The 16866-nt window shown below is 43.8% G+C and overlaps 1 protein-coding gene across 3 annotated transcripts in view; it reads right to left on the bottom strand.

Annotated features, from left to right (window-relative positions):
• The window catches only part of PODN (podocan), a 28111-nt gene extending 11782 nt beyond the window's left edge, over positions 1 to 16329 (bottom strand). The window contains exons 1-6 of one of the 3 annotated variants that reach the window (XM_075097602.1): positions 16241 to 16329; positions 12483 to 12745; positions 9483 to 9576; positions 7375 to 7439; positions 3043 to 3152; positions 633 to 789 (exon numbers count right to left, since the gene is read on the bottom strand). In XM_075097602.1, coding sequence (XP_074953703.1) covers positions 633 to 789; positions 3043 to 3152; positions 7375 to 7439; positions 9483 to 9576; positions 12483 to 12740 — 684 coding nt within the window. In that variant the 5' untranslated portion in view covers positions 12741 to 12745; positions 16241 to 16329. Of the gene's footprint in view, positions 1 to 632; positions 790 to 3042; positions 3153 to 7374; positions 7440 to 9482; positions 9577 to 12482; positions 12832 to 15285; positions 15392 to 16240 lie in introns of those variants that run through there. The other 2 variants (XM_075097601.1, XM_075097603.1) reach the window with 2 other exon arrangements.
• Positions 16330 to 16866: the final 537 nt, after the last annotated feature.

Raw genomic sequence — 16866 nt, forward strand, 5'->3', positions numbered from 1 at the left:
CAGATGACACAAAATTAAAAATGCTGGAGACTAGTTAATACCACAACTTCTGCTGTTGCACTATTGCTGGAGAAGTTGTAGCAGTCAAGATGATCCAGATTTCCTCTGTGTTGTCTGAATTGCCAGTTCAGTAGCAAACAAAAATCACTGATGCTAGGAAACAGTAGTCTATGTGAAATGAGTTAGTGAGCAAAGCCAGTACATAGTGGGCAAGCAGCTGTCAGGAAAAACAGCATCATCAGTGGCAAACTTAACTGGGAGGCCCATCACTGGATGGCCATGGAGAATGATCTACCTTCTTGTACTAATATGTAGTAATATCATTATATGCAGGGAAGAGACCAACAACACTACCACACAGGCATTTGCAATGCATTCCCCTGAAAACACAGAGAAGCGTTTTTGTCCCCTGTGAGCATTTTGGTGTTTTGCAAAAGCACACTGTTACTTATGAACAAAAAAAGTAAGGACATAGGAGACAGCTACTGTTGAGCATAGAGCAGATGAGACTTACAATGGGCCTGGGAATGTTTCCAAGTGCACTGAAATGGCTTGGCTGTGTAGTTTGAATCCCTTACAAACACAGTACTTGGTCAAAATCGTAAAGGAATACAAAACCTTGTTGGCATTACCTTTAAGTGTAATTTATATAGTGCTGGAGGGAGATTCTTTGGAACATACTTCAAGAAGTTGCTGGACATGATGAGTATCTCCACATTATCAGAGCCATTGAACATATTATCAGGTAACCCAGCATCTGAAAGTTTGTTGTTATGAAGATACACTGATCTGTTGGAAGGAGAAGAAAGATTATGTTACACAGATAGTGAGATCTGAGGGGCTTTTTTACCAAGGGAAAGCTGTTTAAAAATTATACTTCAATCTTTTCCTCTTTCCTTGAGATAATTAGATTTGTTTTTACAATGTGCCCTTTAATTTAGCAAGGGATACAGATGCAAAACCAAATTGCTTGTCCGAACACTCTCTGAAATTTAGGTCTATTCAAAATCTAAACCTGCATTTGAATACAAATTTCACAAGTACCCTAATCTCAGTATCTAACAAGAAACTGAGTGCAAGTCTGGGATTGTACAGTGGTTTGAAACAAAGAATGTTGGTGTGGTGGCCTCACTCGAGAGGGTTAGAGCTCATATCTGATTAACAGCTACGCCCCCAGTTTTAACTTCTACTTAGAATCAAATCTTGGCTTCTTGGGCTTGCAAAATGAACCTGTAGATCTCTCAGGAGAGGGCCATCTCTCACCCCTCCGTTCTTTCTGCTCCCATGAAGGCTGGAAATTCCCCTGGAAACAGTTTCTCTCTTACTCCTAGAACTCAAAACGGCACAGAGTACTGACAGAAAGACAGAGCAGATTTACTCCATCTGGAAGAGTTTTGGTTTTTAATGAACCTTTGGGATCAAGAGAAAGACAGTTTCTTATTTTCCCTTTGCCCTTCTTACTTTTAACCTTCAATATTCACAGAGTTTCTCCAAATGATTCATTGTTTCTTACACAGGTTTCAATCCTGTATAAAACAATTGACCCCTGTGAAGTTATTCCTGCTTTTCATTGGCTTAACTGCTAAATGAATTCATTTGACTTCTTAACAAAAGACATCATAGGATTCTACTGACTTCCATTAACCCTTCCTTTTCTTTGTTTACCCCAAGAGGCAGCAGGCAGCTAAAATTGTACAGACATGTTAAAACTGCAAAAGAGCACAGTGTCAAAGTGTGCTTTTTGAACTTGTTCTTGGATTCTCTACCAGTTGCAGAGAACTTGGCAACGTCTTTCTGGAAGGAAGGAAAGGCTTAGTATGGAAACAAAACTGTATGATCACACACTCCAGCAAGTTCAGAGCCACATTGAAAATACTGTTCACCCTGCACAGTCATCTGTACTTTCAACTCACAAATATTTGCCTTTCTGAAAACCTTGCTTTCCAAATAATCCGCCTGAGGCCATGAACTCTGCTGAGGCAAATAAACCAACTGAAACAACTGTGTTAGGACTTTCTATCAGCAATCTTGGAAACCAGTGAGGTACTATTCTGATTAAAATTAGTGTTGGTATAGGAGAATGTGAAAATCACTTCAGAAGAGTGCAAGAATTTTAATACGAAATCAAAACACAGCAGCTTCTGCAACTCAGATTAAGGAAGAACACATGTATAAATCTAGCTTCTTTCATGATGAGACATTGCCAGAAATCAGTGAGTGATTCAGCCTTTTCAGCTACCGAGAGCCTATAAGACTAAAGGCCTAATAAGTACAGAGTAGCTTCAGCTCTCAATGAATTCAGTGGGAACAGAGAGTTCTTCAATTTGTCACAAGGCTGGGCTCTAGGAGCTCAACTGGGTCAGCTATTATTAACTGCTTCTAAACTTGGATGCGTAAATTGCTACCAACAGAGTCTGAGATTTCTTTGCAGGATTTAGATGCTGCAGTGTCTGTAGAGATTACTTAAAATGCCTTCAGAAAATACCATATCTCACAGGAGGCAGTCTACGTGCATCTGAATTTGAGATGGGCCAATATGCTGCATTGGATACAGCTAAGAAAAATCACAACCTGAAACTAGCAGAGAGACGTTTGAAACATGACCTGAGGGTATGGACCACTTCTGAAGGTGCTAAAGTTCTTAGTTTTAATATAGTTAAGTTATACTCAACTGCATTGAGTACTGTAATCTCAACCTGATTCTTTTTAAATGAAGGGACTATAATAAAACTAGGGATTTCTAAACAGTTAATTGCCATTTTGGGAAACCAAAGCTGTTCAACTTTCAACTCATAACTGATACAAAAATAAGATGGACACAATTTGATTTTTACCTAGTTTATCCAGCAGCTAGTAAAAGCCCTTGGAATGTGTCTGTCAAAGAGATTATTTGATATTTTATGCTGAGAATAACATAACCAGTTTCCTTCCAAAAAACATAAGTAGGCAATAACATGGTTTAGCCAGATAGTTTCTTATCACTCACCAACTGCCTCTAAGCAGTGGCAAACACTATTATTGTTTTACTTCCCAATCCCTTACCTCAAATTCGGTTTCTGTCCAAATGTGAGCCCATATATCTTAGTGAGATAATTAGCTGCAAAATCTGCACTGATCAAGGTATTTGGTAGGAATTTCGGAGCCACGGTTAGCTGCAAAATAAATATACAGGGTATTCCAATTAAATGTAACAAATGTTTTAACCAAGTATTAGCCCAGCAACAAAACACCTGCAAATTTATTTTCTCTAAACAGGCAAAAATAAATGAAACTGAATGCAGATTGCATGAACAAAAACAAATTGTCCTCACTCACTAATCTCTCCAGGAAGGAGACAGACTTTTGCTCCAAGATATGCGAATGTTTTGGTTGGAAGAGTCCTGTGTCTTTTTGGTGGAAGATATCAAGAAATTGTTACTCAGAGAGAAAACACGTTGTTTATTATTGTTCCTAATTCCTCAGACAGCTGTGCCAAAAAAATCCGACCCACCTCACGGTGGCCTACTACTTCCTCCCTTATGAAAGTAGATTGCCGGGGTAATAGACACTTCATATGCCTGATCCAGTATTTCATCCATTTACAATGATCTTTTCAACAGAGGATTCAGGTTCCCAAAGGACAGGAATATATCCGAGCCAAATGATGGAATATCAAATGGGACTTCAAAGCAAAGACCTACTGTACAGTGATACTTTGTTCACTGAACAAGTGATGTATCAGCAACAAAATACAGAAAGGTCCTGTCTCCAAAACTTCATAGTTGACGAAGGGTGTAGGATTTGATGTGTTTGCTCTTGTCCTGTTGTTATTTTTATCAGTGATTTAAAAAAAAAAATGCTAGGAACATCTGCATCTGAACAAAAATTGGTGGAGTGAAAACTAATGATCAAAAAAGTGCAGTTTTACAGAGCATCCAGATAATACTATAGCTAGGTTCATTGAGTGGCTGCTAATAGCCAAGTCATTCATCTAGAAATCAAGAAAACAGGTTACAAGACAGGCTGGAGGACAGTTTTCCGGAAAGCATAAGCCCAGCTGATTTATGCATCAAGATTAAGCCCTTGGGAAACAAATTCTTAACGCAGTGCTGTAGTAGGTATGATCCTTGAGTATATAAACAGAACACTACTGAATTGCAGTAGGTAGGTGCAATCACCACGGTTACAGATGTCAACCGTAACACTAATGAGAACACTTTTACAATATTTTATGTACAACCTGAAAGGCCCTGGAGAGAACATCTTTTCTAGGGAGACACTGAAATCTTTGTCATCTAAAGCTCTGAGATCAGGATGGGAAACTCTGGGGAATGGAAGAGATCTGCCTCCTAGCCTGAAATTCTTTGAATCAATAAAGCTTCTTCCTCGTAGTACTGTTGTGTGAAAGAGAACGTAGTCCTTATAGCCAGCAAGGCACAGCAAGACTCACATGATAAGAAAACTTATTTTTCAAATTTTTATTACAATAAAATTGCAATTGGTTATTAATAATAATGTAAAACCAAAAATATTTAAAAGATGAGCAATTTGTGAGAGAACAGACACTTTACTGGAGAACTGCCTAACCAAAGCCTTAAACTATGTATTTACCTAAAGGGTGCCTAGATTCTCTCTCTACTAGTTTGTCAAGTGTACGCTGATGGACTATATCCATGAACTTACAATTTACTGGACTCATAATACAGTCCTATTTTTTAAAAGATGGAAGTACATTATTGACTGTTTTTCATTTTCACCTGTGCCAAAACCTCCATCCTTAAGCTGTCTTAAATGTTTAACGGTCACAAACACAAGAAAGATCTTTCCCACAAATCACACTCCTATCAGTATTTCCAGATAGTAGATAAGCAGTGGAAATAGGTGTTTTACATATTACAACAGTTACTACAGCACCACTCCTGGCTTTACCTGTAATCTTTCACCTCCTGACCTGGGAGATATGAATTCAGGGAAGTGGATAAAGGCACTCATCTCTGACTAGGAAGGTCTGACAGTGCTTCAGAAAGAAATAAGTCTCTACTGAGACATAATATTGAGAATTCAGACACAGGAAATAGACTTAATCACTTTCATACATGGTGGCACTTTAAAGCTTTTCTCCTGAAACACAGTCTATTAGGTCATAACTTTTATACAAAGCAAAGGGCATGGCTCAGATATGTGAAACAAAAGCCATCAGAACCACAAGAAAAGAGGAAAGAGGAAAAGAAGTTTCATCCAGAAAGAGTTTTCACTTGCTCAGGACTTTGATTTGGCATTTCAGTGCTTAGTCATGAGACTAATTGATCTCCACTGGTTGACTGCTTGAAGGATTAATGCTGCACTGTTGTAACTGTTAGCAGAAATAAAGTTGACTGAATAGATTTGTCTAGTATATTGCCTGCTGAGAGCAAACTGCATTTCTCCAGCTGCATTTTGTTTGCAGCTTTACTGCTGGATCTTCCTTTCCATATGGCAGTGTTTCTCCACTCTTAACTAATGAGTTAACCAATGAACTCAGGATTATACAAAAGTTATTACCAGTTTTAGAACAAGTTTTCTTGCTTATAACAAGCTTTGATATAAACAGAAGTACTAGATCCAGGTGAATCACTTTGTGGATACAGAGAAATGTAAAAACTTCTGTCACCGAAATCACCAACTTTTAGTAAATAATAATGACAGCTCAGGACCTGGTCTACAGATTGGTGGAAGAGATTTCTTTTATTAATATGGCTTACTGTGGATACTATATGATAGATACAAATTATGAAAGTGGGGTGAAAAATTAAAAAGGAAACTATAGCACCCATTCTTTACTTGAAGTACTTGCTACTCATAAGCCACAGAAGGCTTTTAGCCTATTACGGTATTTCTCTTCTCCAACCAGCTATGCTAGTTTAACGTAAGACAATTTAGCTATATCTGATGGGATCACAATTGAAGATAAAGCAGCATTAAGATAATCCATAAAACAAGGAGCAAACTACCAGCAAATCCTTGCTCTCCTCCAGACACCACAGTTACTTATCTGCAGTGTTTCCTGCTGCAGAGTGGATGCAGTTTGAAGCCAATCTGGTTTGCCCTGGCTTGTGACTTATAAAGAAATGTATTATTTTGTGGGTCCACAACTTCTCACTGTAACTAGTTCTGACATTCGCTGATGTTTGCATTTTCTTTTGGGATCTTTTTCTCTCTACAGTAAAGCCAGAAAAACCAAACACTTTGTTTTGTCACACAGGGAAAATTGGAGTGCAAAGTTCTGGAATATTAGTCACAGTCTGGCTTCTTCCTTTTTATGGAGTTATTAACTGCCAAGATTGTTATATGGAAATGGTGCTTGAAAGGGAGAAAAGAACACAATGTTACTGTACTAAGGAATGGGTTCTATTCTCAATCACTCCATACAGAAATCTATGGAGTGATTCTGGATATGTCTTGGCCTGACTGAAACCTGAATGTGGCCACATGTATATAAACAGAACATCAAAAGGTCACAGATTTTAAGAGGAGAATAAAATATATATACAGACATGCATATAAAGGCGGGGGGGGCGGATGGAAGGGCAGGGTTTTTGTAGACAAACAAAGATCTGCCTGATGTTTTAACTTATGTTTTTCTGTGGCATCCCAGTTCCATCTATAGCAAATATTTGTGGACAATCGCTGGGGAGAAAGAAAGCCATAATGGGAACCCCCAGCTCTAAGGGTATGTGAGAAGTTATTTCACTTCCTAGCCTTGGCAGGGAAGATGTGCTTCTGTCATGACATCCACCTTGGGTCATTAAACGAAAACACCTAGGATCTTCTCCATTAAAAAAGAAATTCAGCTCCTACCACTGCCACTAAAAGAAAAAATTCACTACTTGCTCAGTTTCGCTGTGTGTGGGTATCCCCCACATCAAACCTTGTAAGAATAGGAATCAGGGAAAACTGGATAGCTTTTTACAGATCTTGACAGCCCAAACAAAGGAATTAGGATGTGTTTGTTCACAGTTTTTTCAACCAGCCTGAGATCTCCAGCATTTCCTATCGTTACCCTACAGCTTACTTGCATACAGGCAGCTACCAACACTGTGTGCAGCTGATCCAAAACCTACCGGACAGTGGTAATTTATAAATGCAGGGGCTCTCTGCACACACAAGGGAAACCTTTCACCAGCTGCACAAATAAATAAGCATTCAGAATAGACTGACATGTGCAACCTCTAATTTTTTATCATACTGATTGCCTTCACCTTAGATGAACCTGCATTAGAATATCAATTTAGCACAATTTTACTTACATAGGATATATTTTAAAAGAATTGAAGACTTGCTTGTCTTTATTCTTTCTGTCTTTAACTTTCAGAACGTGATTAGAACAGAAGTCCGAAAGTCTTGTGAGCCTCTTACCTTATTGTTTGCCAGGTACAGGTAATTCAGGTTCTCCAGATGCTCAAATGCTTCCTCTGGCAACCCTTTAAAACAGGAATAACTGATCAGTGACATTGGCATCTTATTGCCTCTCTGCGTGAAAATACCAGAGGGTAGCTTTCTCTCTCACCTAACATCTTTAATGTCAAGAGCATGTCCAAAGAAGGGCAATGAAGTTGGTGACGGGTCTAGAGAACAAGTCTTATGAGGAGAGGTTGAGGGAACTGGGGTGGTTTAGTCTGGAGAAGAGGAGGCTGAGGGGAGACCTTATCGCTCTCTACAACTACCTGAAAGGAGGTTGTAGCGAGGCGGGGGTCAATCTCTTCTCCCTACTAAGAAGCGATAGGACGAGAGGGAATGGCCTCAAGCTGCGCCAGGGGAAGTTTAGGTTGGACATTAGGAAAAACTTCTTCACCGAAAGGGTTGTCAAACATTGGAAAAGGCTGCCCAGGGAGGTGGTTGAGTCTCCATCCCTGGAGATATTTAAAAGAAGGGTAGATGTGCTTGAGGATATGGTTTAGTGGTGGACTTGGCAGTGATAGGTTAGCGGTTGGACTTGGCAATCTTAAGGGCCTTTTCCAACCTTAAAGATTCTGTGATTTAAATATTTTTCATTGCCACTGAAACAATCTGACTCAGACCTATTGTTGTCCTTGTGTTTTGTTAAGTTAAAAATAAAACCAACCCACAGATTGTCAAGAGGAATGGAAGACCATTAAAAATCCTGAGCATGAAAGGCCTGCAGCCAACCCCACTGGCATGGGTCAGGTACAGGGCTGTGTAGACTTGCCGAACAGCTGATTATTGGTGCTCGCAGCAACCATGCTGAGAAGTTTCTTTTGTAATTTGCTCATGAATCTGCAAATCTTTTTTTTTGGAAGGACATAATCTGAGGTTGTTTAGTCATCAGATCAATCTAACCTATGACCACACTGTTGCCAAAATAACACCAGTATCTGCATTTCATAACCCTTCCCTTGTTCTGCTCCCCCACAATTCAGATAGCCATGCAGTAACTGGCTCAGAGAGCTGGTCCAACTCGGAGCTTACCCTCACCCGCATAATTATTAATTTTCAGCTGAATCACTCCACATCCAGCTGATCACAAAAGCACAACTGCTGTCACAATGGAAAGGCTGCAAATAACATTTCCACCTGGCACTTAGATAACCATAAGTCAAAGGCGAAGCTATTTCCCACATCAAAACATATTGGAAACTCAGGGCTGCACTGAAGCTTGTGAAAGAAACATCAAGCCCCAAAGGTAATAACGTCAAAGTCTGAATCTATTAAGCACAACCTTCCTTATGCTATGTAAGAGTGCTATGTTTTGGGTCCTGTGCATAATATGCTCACATTCTTAATACAGGCTGTTCTCTATCATTGGCATAAGGATAGCAACAGCATTCAGAGCAACTGGCTGACACACAAGTTAACAGCAGTTATATCTTTTGTATTGTATATCCTCCTCCCTTACTATTTACTCCAATTCCTCCATTTCTTTTGTGTTCCTTACTAACCCCTTGTCAAGTTTCTCTAATAAGTGTATGACTTAGCAAGCAAAACCTGCCTACAAAAATCAAAATTGTTTTAGGAGGGCAATAGTTGCCTTATTTGTAATGTATATTATTTATATTAAATTTGACAAGGACTAAACTGGACTAAACTGCACGAACTGACTGACTACACTGAACTAAGCAAGTGGAATAAGAAACAAGGTCAGTCAGAAGGAAATCTTTCAGCATGTAGACATTTCTGGTTCTCGAGTGCATTGCACTGATGTGCCTGTGGGACTGGAGGGAGTTTCCTGGACGAGAAGATCTTACGCCACAGTACACAGTGCTGCTGCCAGCTCTCCTCCTTGGTTCAGCGAGGCTGCATTCTTATACACTGAGTATTATGTTTCGGGTGATAAAGTGCCTCCATGATCTGTGTGATGGCCAAAGAAGTGAGGGTTATAGCTAACCACTCCAACCAAGTCAATCTATCACTCTGTGGCTTTCCTTATCAGCTGCCACTGGTCTCACTGCTTAAGCTGGTGTTGTGGAGGCACAGGCTCTGTCCACTTCATGGCTCTGCTGGCTTACCTTTTGAAGTTAGCCTGTTGTTCTGCAAATTGAGAGTTTCCAGTCTGTAAAGACGAGAAAGCTCTTCTGGAAAGATTTCTTCTATCTGGTTATTCTAAGAAAATGGAGAGTATTAATCATCAGCAAAGTAATCCCAGGAAGGATCCCAATAAATCCAGACTGTGAACTCCAATAAAATTTGGAAATGAACCCACCATGTCAAATCATTGTCAACAGACTTCTCTCCGTAATGAGCCAAACTCAGAGCTCAAAATGAAGACATCCAAACCCAGCAGCATTTGAAGGCCTGAACCAAGTTCTGTAGCTTGAGTTCATACCCAGAAATATGCTTATTCACTGATAGTGCCCAAAGAGCGTGATTATGCCTGGCAAGGCCTAAAATCCATCTGCCACAGCCAAACCTCGTAGCTGCAGCAAAGCTTTTGCTACAAGACTGGCACTGCATATTTCCAAGATTATTACTTCTGTTATTTATGTGTTGTTTTAAAAACAACTTGTCATGGGCAGGGAGAGTCAAACTGGGCTTACTTCCTGTTTTTACTGTCGAGGTGACTGCCATCAGATTTTCATTAACATGCCGACTACCATTTTGACCATTAATGAGTGATTCTAGTGTTTTAGCACCTAGGGGACCAGTCAGGGACCCACTGTGCTGGAAGCCAGGCCAATACACAGAGAATGACAGCTGCTGCTCCGAAAAGCTTCTCTGCTGTTGGCAGTAGAGATGGGAGCCGTGGCTAGCACACGCCTGGGACAGATCTGCTGAGGAAGGTGCCAGCTTACATTACAGTTTTTCTAACTATGCTGCACTTGGATGGAAAGCTCTGAACAAAATCTGCAATTCATCCACTGAAGAAAACTGGCAAATGGGAGCAATAAACAAAAAACAGTTGGTTAAGGGCAAAAGCGGCACTGAAAAATCTGGAACTACTGCCACCGCTGGGAGGAGGAATGTGCATGGGGCTGCCACACTCCAGCTCTGCCCATGTCCTCAGGTGTCAGAGCACAGGCAGGGGAAGGATGCCTGCCCAAATGACCAGGTGACATGACTCGTGGATTAGGGAAAGGCTGTGGATGTTCCTACCTGGACTTTAGCAAAGTCTTTGACACTGTCTCCCACAGCATTCACCTAGAGAAACTGGCGGCTCATGGCTTGGACAGGTGTACTCTTCATTGGGTGAAAAACCGGCTGGATGGCCGAGCCCAGAGAGTTGTGGTGAACGGAGCTAAATCCAGTTGGCCACGAGTGGGGTTCCCCAGGGCTCAGTGTTGGGGCCAGTCTTGTTTAATATCTTTATCAATGATCTGGATGAGGGGATCGAGTGCACCCTCCGTAAGTTTGCGGATGACACCGAGTTGGGTGTGAGTGGTGATCTGCTCAAGGGTAGGAAGGCTCTGCAGAGGGACCTGGACAGGCTGGATCGATGGGCCGAGGTCAATTCTATGACGTTTAACAAGGCCAAGTGCCGGGTCCTGCACTTGGGTCACAACAACACCATGCAACGCCACAGGCTTGGGGAAGAGAGGCTGGAAAGCTGCCCAGTGGAAAAGGACCTGTGGGTGTTGGTTGACAGCCAGCTGAACATGAGCCAGCAGTGTGCCCAGGTGGCCAAGGAGGCCAATAGCAACCTGGCTTGTATCAGGAATAGTGTGGCCAGCAGGAGCAGGGCAGTGATGGTGCCCCTGTACTTGGCGCTGGTGAGGCCACACCTTGAATATTGTGTTCAGTTTTGGGCACCTCACTACAAGGAGGACATTGAGGTGCTGGAGCATGTCCAAAGAAGGGCAATGAAACTGGTGAAGGGTCTGGAGAGCAGGTCTTATGAGGAGAGGTTGAGGGAACTGGGGTTGTTTAGCCTGGAGAAGAGGAGGCTGAGGGGAGACCTTATCGCCCTCTACAACTACCTGAAAGGAGGCTGCAGCAAGGTGGGTGTTGGTCTCTTCTCCCAAGTCACTAGCGATAGAATGAGAGGAAACAGCCTCAAGCTGCATCAGGGGAGGTTTAGATTGGATATGAGGAAAAATGTCTTTACTGAGAGAGTGGTCAGGCTTTGGAGCAGGCTGCCCAGAGAGGTGGTAGAGTCACCATCCCTGGAGGTATTTAGAAGATGTGTAGATGTGGCACTTCAGGGCATGGTTTAGGAGACATGGTAGTGTTGGGTTGACGGTTGGACTTGATGATCTGAGAGGTTTTTTCCAACCTCAATGATTCTATGGTTCTATGAAATTCTGGTCATAAGGGTCAATGAACTATCAGCAGAGCATGGAAATCTGCTGACAGTCTAGGACAGACTGCTTCCTCTACCTGAAGCTTGAATCTCATACCCTTACATCCCCTTCTCCTGAAAAGACATGACAACCCTGCAGCATAACCATTTGCTGCGTGTGTGGCTTTCCCAGGCAAAATGACCCAAGAGCCTCCCAGCAGCATGCAGCCTGACAAGCGCAGCACCGGCCATCTGGATGTCACAGGCAATAGTGCTCATGCTGATGGATGGCTTCGGCTCCTTGCTCAGTGCAGGGAGAGACAGGACTCTGTAGGACAGTGGTTGGGGTCTGTGTCCAGACTGGTACGCTGTTTACAGTGCTTCAACTAACGTGTAGTGCTGCCAGAAAAATTCTCCTTAATGAAGTAATTTAGCCCATCCTTTTCAAAGACACCTCTAAATGAAGGCCTTCACCAGTAACAGTAATTACTAGTTTGGACAAAAACCTTATCTTGGGGCTGGAAGAGCAGAAGAGGAAGAATTTCCCGCCTTCTTTCCTCCCTGGATCTGTGGGGAAGCGGCCCGATGGCGACGGCCAGGCGCGTCCGTCGAGCCGGAGCGCTGGGCCTGCTGCACCGCCCGCTCCCACGCCGAGCCGAGGAGCCGCTGCAGGAGGCGGGAAGGAGCCGGGGCTCGGGCTCAGGCAGGGACACGGGCCTGCGTGGCCCCGGGGACCGCGAGGGTGGCGGGGGAGGCTCCGCGCCAGCCCGGGGCCGGGGCTTGGCCGCCTTACCTGCAGGGAGAGGTGGTTGGTCAGCTCCGGCAGCTGGAGCGGGAACTCCTTCAGGTCGATGCCGCCGCAGTCCACGACGCCCTCCTGGGTGCAGCCGCAGTCGCGGGGGCAGGTGGGGGCCGGGCCGGGCGGCCGCCGCCGCTCGGGGCCGCCCTCGGGGAACTCGTTGCCGGCGGGCGGCGGCGGCGGGGGGCGGGAGGCGGCGCAGCCCAGCGCCAGGAGCCCCAGCGCCAGCAGCGCCCGGCCGCCGGCCGGCATCGCCCCTGAAAGCCGAGAGCACGGCGCGGGGTCAGGCCCCGGCCCCGACGGGACCACCAGGGTCCGGCCCCGCCGAGCCCCCCTACCCGCCCGCACCTACCGCCCCGGGGCCGCGGGAAGCCCGGGGCTCCAGCCCCGCGGCCGCCCCGCCTCCCGCCCGGGGTGCTCTCCCGTGCTCTAAGGGCGGTTCGGGGGCCGGGATGAGGCCGAGCAGCGCTGCCCGGCCCCGGGCCGCCGGCCTGGCGCTGCCCCGCCGGACGCCCGCTGCAGCTGGCGGCCTGGCAGCACCCCCGCGCCGCCCCTCTCTCCTGGAGTTATTTACTGCCTTTTTCATATTGAGAAATGCCAGATGATCCCGGAGATTTATAGAGGAGGTTATGCAATGTTATTTCTATATAACTGCTGGTCGTACTGTTCCTTACGGCTTTGCATCAGGAAGAAACTCTCCTCTTTAATGTAAACAACGTAGGCTGGAAAAGAGTGACTCGGGCTGCCAGGACGCCTCTCGGAGGGGCTGCTTCACGTGCATCGAACAATAACAAAATCTCATGGCTACTGAAAACAAAACGGGCTTCCTATTGATTTTGGACAGTGCTGATCTGCACCTTAGAGGCCTGGCTAATGTTCAGCTTTTATCTTCCTGGCAGCAGGTTAAAATAATTTCAAACAGAAGTTAAGTATCTGCTGGATGGGCCAGCTGGCGCTAACCCAGCCCCCTCGGTCTCGTTTGTCGCCCTTCTCAGGTTTCATACATAATGATTTGCAGTAAGGGCTGGTAATGGCTTGTCTTTTATCCTTCCGGCTATTCTTCGCAGGAGTATTCGACAGTGATGCGAAGTTCTTATTTAGGCTGGTCTTTTAAGGTGAAAAAGCACAATGGATTTATGAGCTTAATATGAAATAAGTACTCTGTTCACCTCTGCCAGCCCAGGTTCCTTCTCTGCGTTGGAAGCAAGTACTTCCCAGAGCCAGACTGGCAGCTGTCAGAACTGGCACATCTCTTCACATCCACAGGGCTTTGCTGCTTTGCACCAGCTGAAACTCTCTCTGGGGCTCTCACAGACTTTGGGTGCTTGGGAAGCACTGGAGAGAACCTGCTCTCAGTCACAGTCACTAAAATCTTAAATAATTTCTTTACACACTGACTTATACTTGAAGAAATGGGAGAAGGTGGGACTACAGGAGACAGCAGCCTGAGACATGGATGGTTTTGCTTTGGTCCTGGTCTTAGCTGCCAACATGCTGGGTGATTTTAAGCATTTAACATTGCTTGATCCCTTTTCCCCCAACTCCACTATTCCACAGCTTCCATATCTGTAAAAGCTGAATATAATGAAATTAATCTCCTTTATAAAACATTCCAGAGATCCGATGGCGTTCCTTACATGGCAGCTAGATTAATAAATGGATAAAAATTGGCCATACAAGTATGCCAACTGTGGATTAGTAAAATCCTTAGTATTTGGTGACCTAATCTCAGAAGATATTTCAGAAATCTTAGAGAAAATAATCTCAGAAAGTATGATGTATCAGATCTCTAACAAAGTACTTTTCCTATATATCAGCTTACCCTGATAGATACTTACAAAAGAAACTAAAGAAAAAAACCTTCATAAAAGCAGGTCACAAACAGCCCTGGCTGTAACAATACCAGCACTGTTCCCATAGCACACAGTTACATCATGGTTGGTATTGGCTCTATAGATATGCAAAATGCTGACTTTTCCACATATATAGCTGAAAAGGTGTTAAAAATTAACGTGAAGTATTCTATCTATTCCACACTAAAATTTCCGAGGCAATCTCACCCTGTTGTCATCACTATGCATGCTTCTGCTACAATGCCTTTGAAGTAAGTGCTGCTCTGGTGCCACAGGGAGACACTTTGGATACAGAAACATCTGCTTGCATCTGGAGCACAGGCAGTAAAACCAGGCATGATTTTGATTTTCTTTTAGTTCAAAGTAAGTCTGAAGTAACTCACTCCATCTAAACTAATTCCCATGGGCCTGATCCAAAGCCTTATTAAGAAACCTTATTAAAGGAGTAGCTCAAAATGCACTGGAAAAAGTCCTCTTCCCTTGCTGTCAGCAGGCTCTGGATCAGGTCCTTCCACCCAAAGACTGGAGTCTCACTGAAATCAGTTCAGGGGTTTCTGTGGTTGCATCTTTCTGAGTTCAGACAGAACCACCACTGATTTCTGCACTTTGCTGCCACACAGCACCAGAGGCAGAGTGCTAAAAAAGGCACAGTCTCAAGAAGCTGAAGTTTCAGGAGTTACTGTATGTTTCTCAGTGATTAGTTACCTCAGTAAACAGAATCATACTCAGAATATCTCATCTCTGTATCTGTTATTCTCCACATACATTCTCACAGGGGACACACACACAGATGGAAAAACATCTTCTCTTTCAATATCAACAGGTTGACTGAGCTTGCTACATATATTTAACATCCTTTCTAAAAGCTGCAGCTGAAAGGCAGGCTGCTGGATGTTGTCTGACAGCCCAGCATTTAAAACAATGTAAAGTTCTGAAAAACTCACCTTTGCTGTCAGAAATCAGATGAATGGAGAAGAACATTTCTCTTGCCCTCACAGGCTCCCTCGGCTCATGCCATGTCAGTTACATGCGCTGAGCTCAGAGCGAGTCTCCCCTTTCCAAGACAGATCCTTTCCAGATGTGAGCAGCAGAACTAGAGAGTAATAGGCAACCCTCTACCAACGAGTTTCCTGCACTTCCCAACAAAATTGGAGAGGAATTTTCCAAAGTCACCATATGGGAAAATGTGAATAGGAAAGAGGAAGCAGCTATAGTCTGAATATAAAGACTTGGGCAAGAAACAATCTCCTGTTGCTTTTTGTCAATACAGTTTGCAAGATCCATGAGAGATGCCAAAAGAAAACATGCTGGAATTGGCAGAAGAAAAGCAGAGACGGTGTGTGCTTTAGCATTTCATTGCAGGATACCAGAGCTACGCTATCTGCTACTAAATCTTTAATTTTAGCTGCATTCAACACAAAATCTGAATCTGGTTCAAATTAGCCAGGGACAGACAGGTCAGCAGTTTTTCCTGCATTTCATCTCCCTCCCCTTTAACTCCCACTGGTTTTCAACCCATCAACTGATCTTCAAGGACCAGGGGTAGATAGGCTGAAACTATAAACGTCTTAGAGGCAAAATCCCCAAATTCGATATAACTCCCCATCTACCCATTTTTTTTTATTATTTTTTAAGCCCCATATTACAGCACTAAACATCAAAACAACCCTCCACCACACACTCCAGCCCTGGTCATCTTTAGCCCAGAGCCTCCCATTTCTTATTTCTCCCCTCCTGGTAAAAAAGAGAGGAACATGCTGTTTGTAACACGGAAGAATGCTCTAAGTGCAGCAATGCTTCCAAGAAAGCAACATAGCTTTTTGTCACTGACAGCGGAGTTACTATTTTAAATATAAAGCCACCTGTTTTGTGAATGCCCCGCAGCGCCCCATACAGTACCTTCACAAAATCTGCAGAGGATCTGTCCTCACCAAGAGCACGACCTTCTTGCTGAATTCCAAAAAAGGGACACTGATTCTTTCCTCTCACTCCAGCTGAACTAAAGTCTAAAGCAACTAAGTTATTTCCTCCCTCTCTTCTTCCAGGCTCATATCAACTGGAACTGATCCCCCTCTGTGCCACGTGTAAGTTTCAAAAGTTAGTGTGGGAAGCGTGTTTTTGCTAAAACAAAAATTAAACCAAAACAAAGCTGGCTTGTTTTTCTTAGTGATTCAGAGATCCAGGATGCATTTGCCTGCTACTCTTTCTATGTTACAGTACCCTGAGTCCATACAACAAAGTTTACACAAGTGTTTTCAGGGAGGAGAAAAAAAGTGTGTTTGTGCTGAGGGACCACCCCGTCTTACCCCAGTCTGCAGACAGAGAGGAGGAGGGGGAGAGAAATTACCTGGCTCACTATTGATGCCAGAGTAGCCCACAAGGAAGAGAGCAGGATTCATCCTTCCCCTAGAATGCATTTTTATCTGTGTTTTTGTTGTGTAAGTATAGTACTTAGCTGTCACATAGCATCTAGAGGTACTATGGGACATCATAAAAAGAGGGGTATTATGCCTCCTTTAGTGGGG

The sequence above is a fragment of the Phalacrocorax aristotelis genome, chromosome 6 (assembly GCF_949628215.1).
Source record: "Phalacrocorax aristotelis chromosome 6, bGulAri2.1, whole genome shotgun sequence".
Taxonomy (NCBI): domain Eukaryota; kingdom Metazoa; phylum Chordata; class Aves; order Suliformes; family Phalacrocoracidae; genus Phalacrocorax; species Phalacrocorax aristotelis.